The sequence below is a fragment of the Lepus europaeus genome, chromosome 21 (genome assembly GCF_033115175.1).
Source record: "Lepus europaeus isolate LE1 chromosome 21, mLepTim1.pri, whole genome shotgun sequence".
NCBI lineage: Eukaryota > Metazoa > Chordata > Mammalia > Lagomorpha > Leporidae > Lepus > Lepus europaeus.
Window position 1 is genome coordinate 390,764 of NC_084847.1, and position 15,277 is coordinate 406,040.

The following is a 15,277-nucleotide window of genomic DNA, read 5'->3' on the forward strand; positions in this document are numbered from 1 at the left end:
GGGGAAAACCACACTGGACAAATACACAGCATGTCTGCACATTCTGGAGTTGTATTCAAACCATAATTTGGTAAAAACTAAAGACTGCTCAGTGTCTGCGGGAGATCAGTGCGCCTTAACCTGTTCCCCAGGTAAAGTCAGCTGGCTAATCACACCTCAGAACTGGCCTTTTCTCTAGTACAAAGCAACCTCTCCCTCCCTCCCTCTCTCTCTCCATCTCTCTCTCCCTCCCTCTCTCTCTCCCCCTCTCTCCCTCTCTCTTTCCCCCTCTCTCTCCCTCTCTCTCCCTCTCTCCCTCTCTCTCCCCCCCTCCCCCCACCCCCTCTCCCTCGCCTCTCTCCCTCCCTCCCTCTCCCTCTCTCTCTCCATCTCTCTCTCCCCCTCTCTCCCTCTCTCTTTCCCCCTCTCTCTCTCCCCCTCTCTCCCTCTCTCCCTCTCTTTCCCCCTCTCTCTCTCCCTCTCTCTCCATCTCTCCCTCTCTCTCCCTCTCTCCCTCCCCCTCTCTCCCTCTCTTTCCCCTCTCTCTCTCCCTCTCTCTCCCTCTCTCTCCCTCCCTCTCTCTCTCCCCCTCTCTCCCTCTCTCCCCCCACCCCCTCTCCCTCCCCTCTCTCCCTCCCTCCCTCTCCCTCTCTCTCTCCATCTCTCTCTCCCTCCCTCTCTCTCTTCCCCTCTCTCCCTCTCTCTTTCCCTCTCTCTCTCTCCCTCCCCTCTCTCCCTCCCTCCCTCTCCCTCTCTCTCTCCATCTCTCTCTCCCTCCCTCTCTCTCTTCCCCTCTCTCCCTCTCTCTTTCCCCCTCTCTCTCTCCCTCTCTCTCTCCCCCCCCACCCCCTCTCCCTCGCCTCTCTCCCTCCCTCCCTCTCCCTCTCTCTCCTCCCTCCCCCTCCCTCCCCCCCCCCCCCCTTGTCCCTGGCTGCTCCAAAGGGCCACGCACAGGACTTCCAAGACTACACATCTGGGGACAGTGCCCACACGCTGGAAAGACAAAGTTCGAGTTTGAAGCCTGCTCTTAGCGTTTGCAGGACCCTCGGGTCGCCCCTGCTCCTCAGGTGTTGCTCTGTCATGGATTAGCAGTCACCGCGGCCTAGAAGGTGCATTACCAAACACCAATCTATGGGACCGGAGTAATACTTGTGAGTTTTTTTAGAAAGGTTTATTTTTATTTATTTGAAAGAGTTAGAGAGACAGACACGGGTCCTCCATCTGCTGGTTCACCCCCTAAATGGCCGCAACAGCTGGGGCTGGGCCGATCCGAAGCCAGGAGCCTCCTCCAGGTCTCCCACACGGGTCCAGGGCCCCAAGGACGTGGGCCGTCCTCTGCTGCTTTCCCAGGCACGTCAGCAGGGAGCCATATTGGAAGTGGAGCAGCCGGGACTTGAACTGGCGCCCACGTGGGATGCTGGTGCTGCAGACTGGGGCTTTCACCCGGTGCGCCACAGCAGCAGCCCAGAGGTAAAACTTTACTGAATTTCTTAGTGGCTGAACAAGGTCGTTACAAACACACAGGCTTACACGCTGAAGACCTCAGTATGGTCTCAGCACCTAACAACGCATCACGGGCTCCAAGAATCCTATCAGGTTAAATGATGGCTCATTTCCCAAAGCAGCCAATGACTCCAGCCGAAGGCCTTCAGGGCCAAATCTTTACTCTTGTTAACTGTATAAATGTGATCCCAACGTGGAGCCATCACTAGTTTTTCCAAAAGAAACTTGCTATAAAATGAGCAACCTCCACCTGCTCACTGATGACAGCTCATCGGGCTCACTTACAGGTCCCCCACAGTAATCGAGTTTTAGTAGACAGTGTAGCAGGACGTTAAGCTATTCTGGCTTCTGCACACACGTCGCACTTCTGGCTGATAATGGAGAAAAAGGGGCAGCACTGCACTGTTGGGCTCGCTGCATCCGGCCCTTTAAATGGCATCGTCGTCCCTGTACCCCGCAGCCTTCGAATACTCTACCTCAACGTTCTTTTCACCGCCAGAGCACTCACCTCTGCCTCCTTCAGCCTTTAATAGATGGCTCTGCCTGGACCCAGCCTCCTTGGCAAGTCTGAGACGGGCTCTGACCTCTTCCAAAGGCCTGCATCGGGCTCTGACCTCTTCCAAAGGCCTGCATCCCACGTCTCCTTCAGGATGCGCGGAATGTTGGCCGCGCAGCTGCTCCACCCCCACGCACTCCCCGCCACGGCCTGGGAAAGCAGCGAAGCCGCCCAAGTGCTTGGACCCCTGAACCACATGGGAGACCCGAGGAAGCTCCCGCTGCCCACTGCAGCCATCTGGGAAGTGAACCAGCGGATGGTCCTCACTCTAATTCTTTCAAAGGAGAGAAGTGTACATGGAGGCCTCCACTCAAATTGTCTTTAAATGAGGCTTACACGATGAACACAGGTGTTCAGTTATAGAAACACAGAGTGGCCCGGGGGGGGGGGGGCAGTACATGAAGAACCAGGTACTCAGCCCTCAGCACCCCCAGGGGGACCTGGCTCCTGGCTTTGGTCTGGCCCAGCCCTGGCTGCTGAGGGCGTGTAGGGGTGTAGGGAGTGAGCCAGAGGATGCAAGTTCTCTCACCCCCACGCTGTGTTGCTCTTTCAAATAAATCATACAGAGGGATAAACACGACAAAGGAAACACCTGGAGATGGCTGAGAACCGAGGCTCGTGGAGGCCATTCGGACGGGAGGAGGACCGCCAGAGCCTGCTCCGTGGGGACTTGCAGCTGTCAGGGCCTATATTTAGAACGTAAGTGGACGCCCTAACCTTGGAAACACCAGGTCACTGCCGTCCAGCGATGCCCTGGGGGCTCCAGCCAGAGCGGCCACAGGAGAACGAGATGACGGGCATGGGGTAGAGAAGGCAGAAGTGACACGCATGTTTCCACACGACACGCGTGGACGTGCCGGGGAACGCACGGAAGACTGGCCTGCGGATCAGCAGGCGCACGCGGTCAGGCCGCAGGCTCAGCACAGCGACTGAGCACGGGCCGAGGCTACCCCCCTGTGCACGCGCGGGGAACCGGATCCATGGCTCCTCAAAAACGCGCCGAGAGCCCGCAGGGTCCCACGACGCGCCTGCGGCTGCGGCCAGGGGCTCCGGCGCGCGCCGGGACGCGGGGAAAGGCGGGCCGGGCACCCGCCGCCGGCCTGCAGGTGGAGCGCGGCCGCCGTGCCTCTCGGGGCCCGGGCTTCCCCGGCGCAGCCCCACGGACGCGCGGCGGCAGCTCTCCCCGCGCGTCCCCGGGCTCGGCGGGAGCGCGCGGGCGGCCGGGCGGGCGCCATGGGCGGCCTCTTCGGGCGCGCGGCGCTGCGGCGGCTCCTGGGCGGCCCGCGCGCGCCGCTGCGCCCCTGCTCGGGTGAGTGGACGCCCGCTCGCGGGCGGGCGGCGCCGCGGGCCGGGGCTGCCGGGGAGGCCGTGCCCCGCGGAGCGGAGCGCCCAGAGCGGCCGGCGTGCGCGCGGCCGGGGCCCGGGCTCGGCGCACGCGGCCGTCGCCCCGCCGGGCCCTCCCGGTCCTCGCTCCTCGCTGTCCGGGTCGCGGGCCTGCGCGGCTCGGGGAGCCAGCCTCGGGCGCGGGGGCTCCCGGCCGCTCGCGGGCCTGCGGGCAGCTCTGTCTCCTGGGCAGCCAGGCGGCTCGCGGCGCCTTTGTGTGGGACATCCAGCGGCTGGGCTCCTCTTACAAGCACCGTTTGGCCTGAGCCCGTGAGGGCGGTGAGGGCGTCTCCCTGGCTGGGCAGACCTCAGGCCTGACCTGGGCTGGGAACCCCACGGTGGGCAGGCCTGCGAGGAGGAGCCCCCGACTCTCCCCTGCTGCCAGCCAGGAATCCTTGCCCAGCGCCTGTGGCCCACCTGCTCCGGGAGGGGCCATTCCTTCGCCCCAAACCCCGGGGTGGAGGCAGTGTCTGTGGTCACCCAAGGTCTTTGCTGCCAGTGCAGCGTCTCCAGCCCGCCGGGGTCAGCGAGCTGGCCTGTGTCCCTGGCGCGCTGACGGGCCTTCTCAGGGGGAGCAGGTCCCTCTCGGGCAGCGAAAGCCCCTGACATGGGCTGGAAGCCCCCGGTCCAGAGCTGCCGTGCAGACCGGCAGACGCCCGGAAGCCTGGTGACACCTGGGCCCTGGCATGGCAGCCCAGGCTGCAGGGACAGGGACTGGTGAGCTGTTGGCAGCCCTGACCCCTCCTCTTTTAAAGGAGAGCCCTCCTGGCCCCGGGAGCGGACCCTGGTTGCGGTGAAGCCGGACGGGGTTCAGCGGCGACTCGTGGGCGAGGTGATCCAGCGCTTTGAGAGACGAGGCTTCAGGCTGGTGGGGATGAAGATGCTGCAGGTGCCAGGGCTGGGCCTGGGGGCATCCCTGGGCGGCTGGGGGGCCTGGGCGCATCCCTGAGGGCCCAGGGGCACTGCTCCGCCCGGCACTGCTCCGGGCAGTGCAGGGAGTGTTGGGCCGTGGGGCCTGAGGGCGAGAGGCTGCGGAGGCTCCGGGAGCTCTCTGTTCTCCCCCAACGCTACCCAGGTGCCCGAGAGCATCCTCACTGAGCACTACCAGGACCTGCAGGGGAAGCCGTTCTACCCAGCCCTCATCCGCTACATGAGCTCCGGGCCTGTGGTGGCCATGGTACGGCGGGCCGAGGTGGAGAGGGCGCCTGTGGGTGCTTCCCACCCCGCCCTAACCTTTGTCTCTGCCGCAGGTCTGGGAGGGCCACAACGTGGTGCGCGCCTCAAGGGCCATGATAGGAAACACCGACTCCTGCGAGGCCGCGCCCGGCACCATCCGGGGCGACTTCAGTGTACACATCAGCCGGTACGGGGCCCTGGCACCGGGCACCGCTGCAGGGCGACACGTGCCACTCCTGGGTGGGGTGCTGGGATGTCCTCGAGGTCAGCTAGCCCAGCTCCCTCACGGCTTGGAAGACCACGCAGGAAGCCCCTTGTGCTGCAGGTCCTCTCATCACTGTTATCCCAGGGGCTGGCATGCAAAGGCCAGGAGGAAAATGAGGCTGGGGTCTGGGAGGTGTGGCTGGAAGCCAGCTCTCCAGCTCCCGTCACCCTGTCCCCTCTGCACACCCCCCAGCTTGGTCCCCTAGACAGAGGGGGGCAGGGAGGCAGCAGACTGTCCCTGAGACCCCCGGGGCACACTGGAGCCTGACCTTTCTGCCCGTTGCCTGGCACAGGAACGTCATCCATGCCAGTGACTCTGTGGAGGGGGCCCAGAGAGAGATCCGGCTGTGGTTCCGGAGCGGTGAGCTGCTGGACTGGGTAGCCGGGGACCACCAGAGCTGCACCTATCCAGCCTGAGGGCCCACGCTGCCCCTGGACGCTTCAGTGGCCACCCAGGACCAACTACCTCGGTCAACAAGAACTCAGGCCACACCCACACCTGACTACCCCAGCCACTTCCTGTTCGCTTGCTGCCCAGAGAAGTTTGAGCCCCAAGTGTATGTGCCTTTCCACAGTTGAAGCCAGCCTAAGATTGGACCCAGTCCTCTCCAGAGAGCCAGGGCACCCGCGGGGGCCCCCTCTCTCCCAGAGGAGACATTAAAGTTCACTGTGGCCTATGTGGTGGTGGTGCCGTGCCGTCTGTGTCAGCGCGGGCCCATGTGGTGGGGGGGCTGTCTCAGCGGCAGGGAGAACACTGCTATGCAAGTCTGATTACGTTTTTTTTTTTTTTAAAGCTTATTTATTTGAAAGGCGGAGCAAAAATTTTCCATCCACTGGTTCGTGCCTCAAATGTTCACAACAGCTGAGGCTGGGCCAGGCCAAAGCAGGAGTGTAGAACTCCATCCAGGTCTCCCCCCGGGTGGCAGGGCCCAGTGCTGCCTCCCAGGGTGCCCGTCGTCCGGAAGCTGGAACCCGAGTGGAGTCGCTGGGATTTCAGCCAGGCACGCCGACACGGCAGTGGGTGTTCCAAGCAGCAGCTTCGCCTGTTGCTTCCCAGTACCTCCCTGGTCTCTCTGACGTGTTGCTAACGTCTGGGCACACGCTGACTCCCCAGCAGCTGCAGGCGGGTCTCGCGTGGGAAGCCGGCGTGGGACACTGCAGTGAGCGCTGCCGGCTCCCAAGCAGCACCCTAGCCGCTACGGTGCAGGAGATGCACCGACCTCCAAGCTTGGCATCTGGGCTGGGGGTCTGGGCTGGGGTCGCAGGATCCTGCAGGGTCGCACACGGCCGGAGCCGGCGCCCGGTTCCAGGACCTGTCAGCTGCGCTGTGAAGGCCGGACGGTCCCCAGGCGTCCATCCTCGCCCGCTCTCAGGTCTGGTGCTGACAGACGTTTCTAGAACGAGAGGTGGCGACCGGGCGGCTCACCACAGGCACAGGCCCGGCACCGAGCGACAGCGGCCCGCGGCGGAGCCCCGCCCACCTCCGCTCCGCCTCCGCTCAGCCCAGCCCCGCCCCACTTCCGCCCCGTCCCGCCTCAGCCCCGCCCCGCCTCCCTGCCTCAGCCCCGCCCCGCCCCGCCTCAGCTCAGCCCCGCCCCACTTCCGCCCCGTCCCGCCTCAGCTCCGCCTCCGCCTCCCTGCCTCAGCCCAGCCCCGCCCCGCCTCAGCTTCGCTTCCGCCTCCGCCCCGCCCCCGTCCCGCCTCAGCTCCGCCTCCGCCACACTCCTCTTCAGCTCCGCCCCACTCCTCCTCAGCTCCGCCCCACCTCGCCTCAGCTCCGCCTCCGCCTCCCTGCCTCAGCTCCGCCCCGCTCCGCCTCAGCCACGCCCTTCCCCTTCGCTTAAGCTCCGCCTCACATCAGCCACGCCCCTTCCCCTTCGCTTCAGCTCCGCCTCGTCTCGGCCCCGCCCCCGCCCCGCCCCTGCCCTCGCCTCGCCTCAGCTTTCTGGTCCCCGCCTCAGCCCCGCCTCCGCCGCAGTGCGCCTGCGCAGAGAGCTTCCCGGGCTCCGGCTGGACCGCGGTGGGCGCTCTCGGCGCTGTCTCGGCGCGCTCCGGCGTCATGGCTCGGCCGCCTCCCGACGTGGAGGAGGACGACTGTCTCCCTGAGTACCGCCACCTCTTCTGCCCGGACCTGCTCCGGTGAGCCCGGCGCAGAGAGGACCTGGGACCGTGGGGCGGGCCGGGGCGCGCGGACCGGTGTCCTGCAGCCCTGGGGACCGCGGCGGGCCGGGGGCCGCCTCGGCTCTCTCCACGGAGCATGTCGGGTTGGAAGCAGTGTTCCCCAGAAAGCCTGGAAGGCCCGGCCGTTTCGCGGAAGCCCTGCGTGCTCCTGGCCACGGGGCTGGGTCAAAGTGCCAGTGGAGGCCAAAGTCCTGCCCTGGCCGCCAGCCGCCTTCGATTTATCTATTGGGAAGGCAGAGTGCCAGAGGGAAACAGATTCTGCGTTGGCCAGTTCGCTTCCCAAATGACAGCATCGGCCGAAGCCGGGAGCCCGGGCGGGTCTCCCCGTGGGTGCAGGGGCCCAAGCACTTGGGACGCGTGCGCTGGCAGGGAGCCGGATGGGAAGGGAGCAGCCGGGGCTCGAATGAGCACCCCGACTTAGCCTGGCCACGGCGCCGGCCCCGCGGGGGCCTTCGTAAGGAGCCTTCTTCCTGTCTCAGGGACCAGGTGGCCTTCATCACGGGTGGCGGCTCCGGGATCGGGTTCCGGATCGCCGAGGTTTTCATGCGGTAAGTACCACGTGGCGGTCCCTCCCCGACCCTGGCTTCGAGCTGGGCAGGATGCAGCGGGCGGTGAAGCGTCCGGGGTTAGGGTTAGGGGTCCGGGTGCCTTAGTGAGTCGGGGAGGCGGCCAATGCTGCCCTGAGGTCGGCTGGGGCTCTGGGTTCTCCCTGACATCACTGGGGACTGAGCCTTGGCCTTGGAGCTGCTGCAGTCTTGAGACACAAGTTCTGTGCTCTCGGGCTGGGGTCTGCCACTCGTCCCTCACCGCGCAGAGGCCTGGCGCTAGTTGGGCGCCTGCTGTGGTTCCCCAGGCCCCTGCTTTCCGTATGTAAGAGCTTTCGGGATTCCTCTGTCCCTGGGCCACCGTCCAGCAGATGGTTCTGTGCGTGGCCACCGCACTCAGGCTGCTTCAGAGTTGGGTGGGACGGTGAGGTTCTGGCCGAGCTGGTTGGGCAGTGGGAGCTGTGAGGCTGAGTTTGCCAGGAGGTGGGGCGGGCGAGGCACCCTGAGTGGGCCTCTGTCAGTGGGGCTCACCGGGGCACCCAGGAGGCCCTGTGCAGATATGTGGGCCTGGTGTTGGTGGCTCGTGTGGCTGAGACACCGCTCGAATGGCCTAGCCCGAAGACCCTGAACGAGAGGCCAGCTCCCCAGAGCTGCTCAGCCCTGCCCAGCCCCTGTGCCTCTGCCATCCGTGCCTGCAGCCCCTGGCTGTGTTCCCACCTAAGACCCTTTGGGGAGCCCTGCTCGGAGCACCCGGCTGGTCCTCACGCCTTGTGTCTGGTTTTGCAGGCATGGCTGCCACACAGTCATCGCCAGCAGGAGCCTGCCGAGAGTGTCGACGGTGAGACGGCCTCTCCTGGGGCCCCATCCGCGGGTGGCTGTGGGCGTCCTGAGCCTGGGCTGGGAGGGTCCCGAGACCCAGGAGTTGGTGGTCCCCGGAGGTGCTCCTCTCAGCCATGGAACCTCAGAAGTGGCCTCCGGGAGACACCTTGGCTTTTTGAGCACTCAGATTATTGGGTCCTGTAGGCCCGCAGATTGGGGGTGGTATGGCCCCAAGGGAGGTGTCTCTGGGCTCTTCAGAATTATGAAGCTGGCACACAAGATTTGGGAACAGATGGGCCTCTCTGGTGCCACTGCTGGTCTTGGCAGGAGCTTGGAGTCAGCTAGAATTGCCATTGATGTCCTGAACTTTGTGACAGGTGGCAGGTGGGGGTAGGGGCACAGGATGTCCTGACCAATGTCCAGCAGGGTTCGTGGCCCCAGGGAGTGGCCTCCGCAGCCTGGGCCGCGGCCCTGAGGCTCTGGTAGGGTCCTGCTCCGCTGGCTCAGAAGGCCAGTTGTTCAGGCCCAGACCGCTGGGCTGTCATCCACTGCCCTTCCTGTCCGGCTTCCAGGCTGCCAAGAAGCTGGCTGCTGCCACCGGCCAGCGCTGCTTGCCTTTGTCTATGGACGTCCGAGATCCCCCAGCAATCATGGCTGCTGTGGACCAGGCACTGCGGGAGTTTGGCAAAGTCGACATTCTCGTTAACTGTGAGTCGGCCAGGGGCTTCTGAAGGGTCAGCAGTCCCGGCTCTGGCGCTGGGGTCGGGTCTGGCCCAGCCTCAGCACCGGCCCCGGGCTCAGCTGCACCTGCTCCATCCACGTGCCTGGCTCTGGGCCTGTATCCCAGGCTTGCTGGTTTTGGATGATCGGTCAACACAGCCTCAGCTGCAGTAGGTGCCCTACATGCAGCTAAATCCGAGTCAGGAGCGCCCTCGTGTCCTGAACTTTGTTAAAATAGCAGCCACTACAGGGCCATCGTGGTGGTGGAGCTGGTGAAGCGGCCTTTGACACCCCCATCCCGTATCTCAGGGCCACTGTGAGACCTCGCGCCCACGTTTCTGACCCCCGCTTCCTACTAACACCTGGGAAGGCAGCGGACGGTGGCCCAGATGAACAGTTTTAAAAATGGGGTGGGTGGGCCATAAGAGCAAGCTTGGGATGCCTGCGTCCTGTCTTGCAGTGCCTGGCTTCACGTGTGGGCCCTGCTCCTGACGCGTTTCCCAGTGGTGCGCATCCAGGCTTGCACCAGGTGACGGCTCCAGTGCATAGGAGATCTGGATTCATTTCCTGGCCTGTGCCTTTGGTTTGGCCCAGCCCGGGCTATTTGTAGGGTGAACCAGTGAAAGGAAAATTTGCCTCTGTCTCAAATAAAACGAAGTAATCGGGGCTGGCACTGTGGCTCACTTGGTTAATCCCACCTGCGGCGCCGGTATCCCATATGGGCGCCAGGTTCTAGTCCTGGTTGCTCCTCTTCCAGTCTGGCTCTCTGCTGTGTCCCGGGAAGGCAGTGGAGGATGGCCCAAGTGCTTGGGCCCTGCACCCGCATGGGAGACCAGGAGGAAGCACCTGGCTCCTGGCTTCAGATCAGCACAGCTCCAGCTGTGGTGGCCATTTGGGGAGTGAACCAATCTCTCTCTCTCTCTCTCTCTCTCTCACTGTTTGTAAACTCTACCTGTCAAATAAACAAAAACAAAGAAATCACTTTTTTTAAAATACAGATTTACAGAATACTTAAACAGATAGTACATGGAATTCCACATACCCATGCCATACAGTTTCCCCTATTCTTTCTTTTGTTAAGATTGATTTATTTGTTAAAAACCAGAGAAAGAGGGAGAGAAAGAGAGGTGTCTTCCATCAGCTAGTTCACGCCGCAAATGGTTGCAATAGCCAGGTCAGGCTGAAGACAGGAACCAGGAACTCCATCCTGGTCTCCCACATGGGTGACAGGGACCCAAGTACTTGGGCCATCATCTGGTTCCTTTCTGAGTACATCAGCAGGAAGCTGGATCAGCAGCAGAGCCGCTGGGACTTGAACTGGCGCTCCAGTACGGGATGCAGGCATCCCAAGCAGTGGTTTAACCTCGCGCGCCATGCTGACTCCAGTGACTCCTCTTATTAGCATCTTGTATTTGTTAAATGAATGAACCAATACTGCTGTGTTATCAAGTGTAGCCCACAGTTGACGTTAAGGTGCCCTGTTCGCTAAAACTTCCTTTTAAAGCATGCTGTTTGTAGCTCCTTGGGCTAACAGCACTCCAGCCGGGTTGGTGAGGACAGAGATGTGAGCTCTTTCAGTTCTAGGACTTAAGGAAATCTAAAATCAGGGCATTGGCAAGCTGTGTGCTCTCTGAGGCTCTAGGGGAGACTGTCCTGTGTCTTTCTCTTAATTATTTATCGGGAGAGAGAGAGAGAGAGAGATCCCACTCACTATTCATTCCCTAAATGCTTAATTGGCCAGGGCTGGCCTGGACCAAAGCTGGGGGTCAGAAATGAAATCGAGGTCTCCCAGGTGGTGGCAGGACCCCAGGGACTGCGCCATCACCACTGCCTCCCACTGTGCACCTGCAGGAACCTGCACAGGAGCCGATCCAGATATTCAGGCAGCGCTCCCACGGCACTCACGGGCGGCCCACCCTCGACTCAGTCCTACCTACGTTCTGTGGCTTGGGCTTGGCATTTCCTGGCCTGTGGTTATAACACTGCACTGCCTGTGTTCACCTGGCGTTGTGTGTCCTTGTGTCCCCCCAAGCCCCGCCCCCATGTGTCTTTGTGTCCCCCACAGCCCCTCCCCCGTGTGTCCTTGTGTCCCCCACAGCCCCTCCCCCGTGTGTCCTTGTGTCCCCCACAGCCCTTCCCCATGTGTCCTTGTGTCCCCCACAGCCCCTCCCCCGTGTGTCCTTGTGTCCCCCACAGCCCCTCCCCCATCCTTGTGTCCCCCACAGCCCCTCCCCCGTGTGTCCTTGTGTCCCCCACAGCCCCTCCCCATGTGTCCTTGTGTCTCCCACAGCCCCTCCCCCGTGTGTCCTTGTGTCCCCCACAGCCCTTCCCCATGTGTCCTTGTGTCCCCCCACAGCCCCTCCCCCATGTGTCCTTGTGTCCCCCACAGCCACTCTCCCTTCCTTGTGTCCCCCCACAGCCCCTCCCCCGTGTGTCCTTGTGTCCCCCACAGCCCTTCCCCATGTGTCCTTGTGTCCCCCACAGCCCCTCCCCCATCCTTGTGTCCCCCACAGCCCCTCCCCCGTGTGTCCTTGTGTCCCCCACAGCCCTTCCCCATGTGTCCTTGTGTCCCCCACAGCCCCTCCCCCTTATGTCCTTGTGTCCCCCACAGCCATTCTCCCTTCCTTGTGTCCCCCCACAGCCCCTCCCCCGTGTGTCCTTGTGTCCCCCACAGCCCTTCCCCATGTGTCCTTGTGTCCCCCACAGCCACTCTCCCTTCCTTGTGTCACTCCACAGCCCCTCCCCCGTGTGTCCTTGTGTCCCCCACAGCCCCTCCCCTGTGTGTCCTTGTGTCCCCCAAGCCCCTCCCCCATGTGTCCTTGTGTCCCCCACAGCCCCTCCCCCATATGTCCTTGTGTCCCCTCAGCCACTCTCCCTTCCTTGTGTCCCCCCACAGCCCCTCCCCCATCCTGTGTCCCCCACAGCCCCTCCCCCATGTGTCCTTGTGTCCCCCACAACCCCTCCCCCGTATGTCCTTGTGTCCCCCACAGCCACTCTCCCTTCCTTGTGTCCCCACAGCCCCTCCCCCATGTGTCCTTGTGTCCCCCACAGCCCCTCCCCTGTCTTGTGTCCCTCACAGCCCCTCCCGTCTTGTGTCCCTCACAGCCCCTCCCCTGTCTTGTGTCCCTCACAGCCCCTCCCCTGTCTTGTGTCCCTCACAGCCCCTCCCGTCTTGTGTCCCTCACAGCCCCTCCCCTGTCTTGTGTCCCCTCACGGCCCCTCCCCCGTCTTGTGTCCCTCACGGCCCCTCCCCCGTCTTGTGTCCCCTCACGGCCCCTCCCCCGTCTTGTGTCCCCTCACGGCCCCTCCTGTCTTGTGTCCCTCACGGCCCCTCCCCCGTCTTGTGTCCCTCACGGCCCCTCCCCCGTCTTGTGTCCCTCACAGCCCCTCCTGTCTTGTGTCCCTCACGGCCCCTCCCCTGTCTTGTGTCCCCTGCCACGCTGCCTCTGTGTGCTCCTCTGCGCTTGTGAGAACATCAGTTGCTGGGTTGTCCCCCCTGATTCTCTGTGACCCCCCCCAGTGATGACGTCAGTGAAGACCCAAACAAGGCCGCAGGGTTAGGCTTCAGCCTTTCTTTGGGGGACGTAATTCTCGTATCGTGTTTCTCAGGAAACACCCACACCTCCTCCTCCATCCACGAGGACCACCCTGGCGTCCTTTAACCCTGAACTTCCTGTAGGGGACTGGTCACTCATGGGCCCTCCTGTCAGGGCCGCTGCCCAGTGGTGTGGCCTCTTCCCAGGGCCCGGGCACGGTTTGTCTGCTCTGCAGGTGCGGCCGGAAACTTCCTGTGCCCCGCCGGCGCGCTGTCCTTCAACGCCTTTAAGACCGTGATCGACATCGACACCATCGGCACCTTCAATGTGTCTCGCGTGCTCTACGAGAAGGTCTTCCAGGTGGGTGTCCTCCTGGCTGGGCCCCCCCCCCGTGCTGGCCGTCTCCAGGCGGTGTCCTCGTGGCTGGGCCCCCCCCCCTGCTGGCCGTCTCCAAGCGGGTGTCCTCCTGGCTAGGCCGCTGCTGGCCGTCTCCAGGCAGTGTCCTCGTGGCTGGGCCCCTGCTGGCCGTCTCCAGGCGGTGTCCTCGTGGCTGGGCCCCCCCTCTGCTGGCTGTCTCCAGGCGGTGTCCTCGTGGCTGGGCCCCCCCTCTGCTGGCCGTCTCCAGGCGGTGTCCTCGTGGCTGGGCCCCCCCCCTGCTGGCCGTCTCCAGGCGGTGTCCTCGTGGCTGGGCCCCCCCTCTGCTGGCCGTCTCCAGGCGGTGTCCTCGTGGCTGGGCCCCCCCTCTGCTGGCCGTCTCCAGGCGGTGTCCTCGTGGCTGGGCCCCCCCTCTGCTGGCCGTCTCCAGGCGGTGTCCTCATGGCTGGGCCCCCCCTCTGCTGGCCGTCTCGAGGCGGTGTCCTCGTGGCTGGGCCCCCCCCCCCTGCTGGCCGTCTCCAGGCGGTGTCCTCGTGGCTGGGCCCCCCCTCTGCTGGCCGTCTCCAGGCGGGTGTCCTCGTGGCTGGGCCCCCCCTCTGCTGGCCGTCTCCAGGCGGTGTCCTCGTGGCTGGGCCCCCCCTCTGCTGGCCGTCTCCAGGCGGTGTCCTCGTGGCTGGGCCACTGCTGGCCGTCTCCAGGCGGGTGTCCTCCTGGCGGGGCCCCCGCTGGCCGCCGACTCACCACCTCATGCCCGTGCCTTGCAGAACCACGGCGGGGTGATCGTGAACATCACCGCGACCCTGGGTCTGCGGGGGCAGGTGCTCCAGGTGCATGCAGGCTCTGCGAAGGCGGCTGTGGGTACGGATGCCCCCGGGTCTGCCCGCCTGGTTCCCTGATCGTCTCTGGGCTGGCAATCCCCAGACTAGGCAGTGGAGAGGCCTGGCCTAGGTCCTGAGCCACCCGGCAGGCAGAGTAACCCACATTTCTCCCCATGTCCACCTCTTTCCTGCAGATGCTATGACACGGCACCTGGCTGTGGAGTGGGGGCCCCAGCACGTCCGTGTAAACAGCCTCGCTCCAGGCCCCATCAGCGGCACAGAGGGGTTACGGCGACTTGGTGAGACTCCTGGGGCACCCAACCCGGCAGGGTGTGTGGAAAAGCCTGTCGTTGTTAGGGCGTGGTGACGCTCATGGGGCCATCACCTTTCCCAGCTCAGGGAAGGGGCTGGCTGGTGCAGGGCCCCGGGGTCCTAGGGCTCAGCAGGGCCTGAGCCTCCTGTGCTCCTCCAGGTGGTCCCCAGGCCAGCAGGAGCACAAACGTCCCTGCGATCCCCCTGCAGCGGCTGGGGAACAAGACGGAGATAGCCCACAGTGCGCTATACCTGGCCAGTTCCCTGTCATCCTATGTGACCGGAGCCATGCTGGTGGCAGACGGCGGGACATGGCTGACGTTGCCAAATGAGGCCAGGAGGCAGGTGGATTCTGCACCGCTCGCTAAGCTCTAGGTAGGTGTGTGCCTCGGCACCCATGCCTTGTTGGGTGCTGCTGCTATGGAAGCACAGGGCCGCCTCCTCAGTGCTGCCCGGGGTGGACAGACATCCCCTTCAGGCTGTGCAGGACGTGGGGGCCAGCGCCACACGGCTTTCCCAAGGACCCTGGCTTCTGCCTGCGGTCCTGGCGGTGCTGGACGTGCAGCGAGTGGCATCGGAGGCAGAACTGCTCCAGGGGGTTCTGTGTGCCCTGGCCCGTCAGCGGGGCACAGCCGAGCAGAGCCCTGCCCCGGTCCAGATCCAGCAGTGCTTCCTGTGCCACGGCGGCCGCTGCTGAGCAGGAGTGACCAGTGAGCCCAGCTGCCCACCTGCCCAGCGGATGTCCGAGCACAGCTGCTAGTCTTGTTCCGAAACCACGTTTTCTTTTTTCAAATAATCGTCTTTCTACTATAAAAATACCTGTTCGTTGGACTTAGCAAAAGTTTTTAGAAGACAAAGGGTGATTACAAGCGTCCCTGGGGGGGTGGGCATCTGTCGCCATGGTTGGGGCACCTGCGTCTCACTGACGTCCCTGTGTTCACACCTCAGGCAGCAGGAGGTGGCGGCTCAGGCGTGCGGGTCCCGGACGCCCTCACGGAAGAAGACGCAGACAGAGCGCCTGGCTCCCGGCTCCGGCCTGGCACTGAGGGAGCGCGCCGGCCTTGGAAGGCGTCCGTCATCCAAATAAACAATCGCGACTGAGCACTTGTA

The 15,277-nt window shown here is 63.9% G+C and overlaps 2 protein-coding genes across 2 annotated transcripts; both read left to right on the plus strand.

Annotated features, from left to right (window-relative positions):
- The first annotated feature begins 3,264 nt into the window (after nt 1-3,264).
- NME4 (NME/NM23 nucleoside diphosphate kinase 4) lies at nt 3,265-5,538 on the plus strand. The gene is made up of 5 exons (XM_062180660.1): nt 3,265-3,347; nt 4,177-4,310; nt 4,497-4,598; nt 4,672-4,784; nt 5,155-5,538. Exons 1-5 carry the CDS (start codon nt 3,272-3,274, stop codon nt 5,276-5,278), a joined length of 549 nt encoding a protein of 182 aa, XP_062036644.1. The 5' UTR covers nt 3,265-3,271; the 3' UTR covers nt 5,279-5,538.
- Nucleotides 5,539-6,827: 1,289 nt separating this feature from the next.
- Nucleotides 6,828-15,277, plus strand: DECR2 (2,4-dienoyl-CoA reductase 2). Its single transcript, XM_062180659.1, has 9 exons — nt 6,828-7,000; nt 7,522-7,590; nt 8,374-8,425; nt 8,979-9,114; nt 12,898-13,022; nt 13,802-13,895; nt 14,050-14,154; nt 14,328-14,542; nt 15,116-15,277. Exons 1-8 carry the CDS (start codon nt 6,921-6,923, stop codon nt 14,540-14,542), a joined length of 876 nt encoding a protein of 291 aa, XP_062036643.1. The 5' UTR covers nt 6,828-6,920; the 3' UTR covers nt 15,116-15,277.